Source organism: Heliangelus exortis, chromosome 1 (genome assembly GCF_036169615.1).
Source record: "Heliangelus exortis chromosome 1, bHelExo1.hap1, whole genome shotgun sequence".
In the NCBI taxonomy this organism is placed as follows: domain Eukaryota; kingdom Metazoa; phylum Chordata; class Aves; order Apodiformes; family Trochilidae; genus Heliangelus; species Heliangelus exortis.
Window position 1 is genome coordinate 17046391 of NC_092422.1, and position 6000 is coordinate 17052390.

Consider the following 6000-nt stretch of genomic DNA (forward strand, 5'->3'; position numbering starts at 1 on the left):
CAAGAAATGGCTCCATACTGACCTACGACACTCCTGAGCCCTTATAAACATGTTAAGAAGATGATTGCATTTGAACTGCTGGCTCAGGCAGCAGAGATGTCTGGGTCCCACAGAGAGCCCACCTACCATGAAGGCAGAGCAGGTGACAAAACTACATGCTTTTGTTTATGCTGGCAGAATACTTCTGCTCACAAAGACCTTTTAAAAAGAAAGGTGGTTATCCTTTCTTGGTTGGATGGATAAATAAGGAGAAAACAATGGTGGGGCACAAGAGGAAAGAGATATCAACACAGTGAAAGCAAAAGCACATCATTATGGAACAGAAGGTGCTAAAGGCCATCTCAGAGTAGAAAGAAAAACAGATGGAAGAAACTAGGAGCAAAAGATGTTCTACCAACTATCTCCCAAAGGATACAAATCTTTGGAAGCACTGATATGGGTGTGTTCATAAGATCTCACTCATCTGCAGCAAAAGATGGGCAAGTGAGAGACTACTAAAAATTTAGAGAATGGGGAGGTCAAATATTCAGCCTGTGGGTAACCTACTGCCAATGCACTGCACCTACAGTGCTCAGACCTGCCACTCTGGTTGTGGTGGCTTTGATGAAGCCCAAAGTTTCCTTTCAAGCCTGACTCAAAGCAGGAAGGTTAACACACAGACATGACTGTGCCTCAGTGTCTGCACAGCAAGGCTTTCTCAGGAGCAGGTTGCTGATGACAGTGGGAAGAGATTGTTCCCCACTACCCATTGATACTTCAAGCAGCACTAAGTAAACAGGCAATGATTTGATACATGCAGTTTTTAGGTATAAGATCCCACATGACATGCTAAGTCCCTTTCTTTCCTAATGCCACCGTGGAGGACAAAAAAACTTCACTCGAGACTAGGAAACTCAAGAATTAGAACACATTGTTTTGTGCATAATTTTCATTTTCTCTCATAGACAGACAGAGAAGGGATTGCTATTTCTAGTTCATAATTAAAGCAGTACCAAGAGGCACATCACAACAGTATGTTACCATAAGCCAGCACAGCCTGCTGAGGGAATTCAACCTAAGGACCAACCATACAGATGACTTCATTAAAATGGGAGCTTTTTTGGTCCTGGTCAGAGATAAAATTGTTACAGGATATGTCTGTGAGATGACAGAAATTGTCTATCACTTCACTAAAAGGTGCCAGAACTGTTCCTTGACAGCTGAGACTCCCATTACTACCAGGTGTGATTTTGACAGCAGCTCCCCAGATCCACAGCCAGGCTTGCAATAAACACAGCAGAGACTCACAGGAAAGAGCAATCCCTTCCTTCAGGAGCTTTATGGTAAAAAACATATCTAAGGGCATGAAATCAAGGCATCATCAGGTATAGTGGCAAATACATACTTTATTCATCTTTGCAGAGTAAGACAGAGGAAGGGATGAACTTTATGTACAACTGCCTTTACTTTTTCGGTGTCGTTAATCTGCATGAATTTTATGTATTCAGTGCACTGCCGGGGAACTCTACAACTCTCCTTTCCCTGACAGTAAACTGTTGCTATATTTGTGATTACAATCACAAAGAAACACATGTTTATGGTGATGGGATACCATATTTCAAGTCTCATACTATTAATACTGTTTTTCTTAGTGTGCAAAACAGTAAATATTTTGCACACGTTGTATCAGTAAATATAAAAAATTCCTGAGCCTCTAAAACATTACAAGTAGCTCCTCGAAATCTTCAAGGAGGCAGCAAAAAATCCTGAGTGACTCCTTGTGTTACCAAATATTGTCTTGTGTAAAATATTCAGGATTGGTTGGAATCTAGTCCCTCCATGAAGAGAGAAGTGAAACACCAGGAACTTATAAATACGGTTAAATGACTGCAGCTGCTACTGCTGACACAGTTACACTGGCATAAAAGATGTCTCTGCTGCACAGTTTGTTTTGATAAATTTACAGAAATAAGCTTTATCAGTATAATCACTCTTACTCATGTTACTTTAATCCACTTCAGCCTTGCATCAATTTACTGGTGTTGGTTACTAAATTAAACAGTCAGTACAAAACTTCTCTGTAGGTCAACCACTCATAGTCTAATTACTTCAGTAAGACCAGAAAAGGAGGGAATCAGGTCTATAATTTTCCAAAAGCAGTAACTAAAACACTGCACTTCAGTGTCACCTTCTAGTAGAGTGTCTTGAATGCCTTGTAAGAATTTAACAGATAGAACCTCCCAGTGTCTGGGAGGCAGGTTAGCATTTCAAACCACTTTGCATGGCAAGAAAATGAAAGGAAATGTTCCCAGGAAAGTAGCTTAAACAGTCATACAAAATACATGGAAAAAAAGTTCTAGACAATTTCTATCTCCTGCTCCTGTGATGTGATCAAGCATGTGATCCCTTCAGCCAAGCAGAAGATGAAGTAGGAGTTCAGACAACCACAGAAGAATGTAGTGAATCTCAGCTAAATAATTTAATTTGAGAAAGGTATAGTCACAGTAATAAAAAGAAGGGTTCAGTGGTCACTTTGCATCCCATGTTTGGGGCTGTTTGTTCCAGAAAGTAAAATAGTTGATGTTAAATATGTGTTTGCAACAAAACTGTTCAACTTGATGTGCTGTGTCACCAGTATCAAAACAGTTTTCTTACCAACACACTGTTCCATTTAACTGTATGTAACCAATACAAGCAGTGTCATCTCCCCAGCAGTATGCACAACTTTCTGTATTGTAAAAGAAATATGATCTTAGGCACTGAGTGTGAAACAGGTATAGAGACAGTCTGTAGGACCCAAGTAGTAAAAAAATATATTTGAACTGTCATTGAGATCCAGCTTCAGGCAAAATCAGGACTAGCCCATTGGTGCATATGCATAAAGGTAGGAATCTTCTTCCCCAGACAGACAGAGATGGCGTGCTGGCAATCTCATCCATGACAGTGGATGAGCAGCTGAGCCATTGGCTGGATGTTGGTGGCTGCCTGTGTTGGCTGTGCCTGGTGTGCAAAGCTGCCATATGCTGCATGGCCCAGCCAGGGTCTCAAGCTGCTTCTCCACAGGAGGATTTCCATCTGTATCCCTGTCGCATGTGCCTCCACGCTGAGGAATTCCAAAAGGGCTGCCAAGATCCATAAAAAGTAAAATCCCTGTTCCCCTGTCAGCACTGGTAAAAACAAGGTCTGTGTTCCTTCGACCGTGGGCTCCTTGGAGCAGGAATAGGAAACACAAGTGCCACCATTAATATTTGTCTTTCATATGCTGAGTCATGAAGTAGAGCTTGTAAGAAAAAAATTTTAATCTTCACAGCACTTGGGCATCCCTTCTCATTTCAGGTAGATGCCTGGTGTCAGGGCTCTGCCAGGTTTGAAGGTACATCGTATTCTGTCTTCAGAAAAATTAAAGAAATTATAGAAGATAAATCAATGCCACAAATTTAGCCATTTCAAATTAGACTGCAGTACTTGGAAAGGGCAGGTATCTACTCCGTCACTTTGTCCAGCTAAGCAGCAGAAGGTATCTCCTCCAGCACTCTGTGATGGTGTATGGCACTCCCTCCTCAGCAACCGATCAGGTACTAACTGCAGCAAAGTGTGGTAGAAGTCTTGGCCAAACAATCTCCGTGTGACCATCTCACCACTGGTGGCAGCTGCCATGAGAAGCGTTCCCCATGGCTGCAGTCAGGCTGGAGCACTGCATGTCTTCGTGTCCCTCCCATGGAAGAGCCATTGGAACTAGATGATTTTAAAGTTCCCTTTGAACCCAAACCATTCTATGACTGATTCTATGATTCTAAGGCACAGGACACACGTACACATCCCATGGGAATGCACAGCAGAATTTCTCAGTTGAACGAAATGCTTCATCAGGAGGAGGGGGACCAGGACTTCTCTCTACACTGCTGTGGCATGGCAGGCAAAGCCCCAAACACTGCTCAGCACCAGAACTGGACACAAGCTCAACCTCTACTGCCAAGCATCCTAAATTCATGTCACCAGGTGGACAGGCTTAGTAAAGGACACTGTAACCTGGCCATTCTTTCTAATCCTGTCGTCATTTTTGGCAGCCAGTAGTATTGTGCACCTCTAAAGACAAGGCAGTGTACAGATTGAAATGTAATTGTGAGGCAATATTGGTAAGGTAGGAAGGTACCAGCTCTACTTTGGGAAGAAAAATACTACAGCAGTTGCTATATCAGGGAGAAAAAAAAAATAATCCCTGCTTTACACAGTGGGAAGAATGTGGCTACTACAGCTCACTGGTCAGAGCAAAGTATAAGGCAGAAACAAGTATTTGGCTGTATGCAGAAGTGAACATTTTGCACTTGATCATGTCAGATGCTGAAAAGCAATTCAAGACATCAAATGGATTTTACAGCCAGTTTTGCAGGCGGGATTACGCTCTTCTGCCAGCAATTGTGACACACAGCACAAGGCGCTTCTTCGGGAAGCTCCTCTTACATTTCTCTCATACAAAGCACGTGTGAGAGCAACCAGCAAACCCTCTCAGCCTTACCAAACCCTCTCCTCACTCCCCCCAGACACACAGGTCCCCTGGATAATAATTCTGCAAAACTGTGCCCAGCTCACTCTGATACCCACCCAGCAAAGCCTCCAGACATCCATCCAGCAAAGCTTCCCCTTAGGTCTTCTCAGCACACCCATGCAGCAATTCCCTCACAGCTCACCAAGAAATGCAGCAAAGCCCATTGGCTCCAACAAACACACCCAGCAAACCTTTCCCCAGCTTCCCGGGACACCCATGCAGCAGCACTCCTCACCTGCCCCGGACACTCTGGCAGCAGCAGCCTCCTTTGCTTCCAGGACATCCATGCAGAAACCCTCCTTAGGTCCCCGGGCTACCCACCCAGCAGAGTCCCTTGAGCTGCCCCGGGCATCACCGCACCCTCAGCTCCCCGAGGCATCCCTGCAGCAAGCTCCTGCCGCGGGAACCCCCAGCCCCAGATCCTCCGGCAGCTCCTCCCTGACCCCACTCTCGACGGCAGCATGCCGTCCAGCCCTGGGACCTGCGGGGTGCCCCGTGGGGACGCGCTGATCCGAGGTGGCCCGCGGGAGGCTCCAGGACTGCGGGGGGACGCTTTCCCGCGGGGTCTCCGGAGGGTGACCTCACCTTCTTGCTGTCAGCAGGGGCGAAGACCCTGCTCTCGTCGCTCACCGAGGACGAGCGGCCCGGGCCGAGGTGCTCCTGTTGCGGAGACATCACGTCCATGCAGCCCCGCGCCGCCGCCCTCCCGCCGCGGGGACACCCGCCCCGCCGCCTCTGCCGCCTCCGCCACCCGCACCATGGACAGGGAGCGCCGCGCCGCGCCACGCCCCCGCCACAGACCACGCCCCTTGCTGAGGCCACGCCCCTGGTAGGGGCCACGCCCCCCGCAGGTTCCCGCCGCTCTCCGTGGGGGGGGGGGGAGGGCGGTGCGCATGCGCCTCCGGCGGGGCTCGGGGGGACCGCGCCTCGTTGTGCGCCGGCGCGCGCGGCAGGGGCGGGAGAGAGCGGGGATGAGGGGTGGGCTTGGGTGTTCCCGGGTGTGGGGGTGCCGTGGGGTCTCAGCGGGGAGCGCTCTTATGTGGTCACAGGGACGGGGAGTGCTGCTCTATCCCAGAATTGTCCGCCCCCTCCCTGCAGAAGGCAGGTCAGCGCGGGACACAGCCCCCTCGCAGCCCCCCCCGCAGCCCCCCAACTGAGGGACGGTGCTGCTGAGGGACGGTGCCCATCTGAGGTGCGAGCAGCAGGTTGGGTGTGGGTGCAGATGCAGGTAGAGGTGGGAGGGTCCCTGGTGTGAGGTGACCGTAGCGGCACAGGCTCCGAGTCGCTGGGGGATCCCGGGGAGGCTGAGGAGATGCCCCTGTGCTCCGGAAAGCCGTGAGTGATAAGTAAGGGAGCACGAGTTAAGCTGATGAGTGGTGTCGGCTCGTGAACAAATGCGTGCTATAAATAAATCTCAACTGGAGATGGTACGAAAATGTACAGATCGTGCTGATCGTAAGAAGATGAAGTGGAGG

The 6000-nt window shown here is 48.5% G+C and overlaps 1 protein-coding gene across 2 annotated transcripts in view; it reads right to left on the minus strand.

Moving 5' to 3' along the window:
• ARHGAP20 (Rho GTPase activating protein 20) overlaps positions 1-5304 on the minus strand; it is a 61024-nt gene extending 55720 nt beyond the window's left edge. The window contains exon 1 of one of the 2 annotated variants that reach the window (XM_071735118.1): positions 5111-5304. In XM_071735118.1, coding sequence (XP_071591219.1) covers positions 5111-5209 — 99 coding nt within the window. In that variant the 5' untranslated portion in view covers positions 5210-5304. The remainder of the gene's footprint in view (positions 1-5110) is intronic. The other variant, XM_071735109.1, reaches the window with a different exon arrangement.
• Positions 5305-6000: the final 696 nt, after the last annotated feature.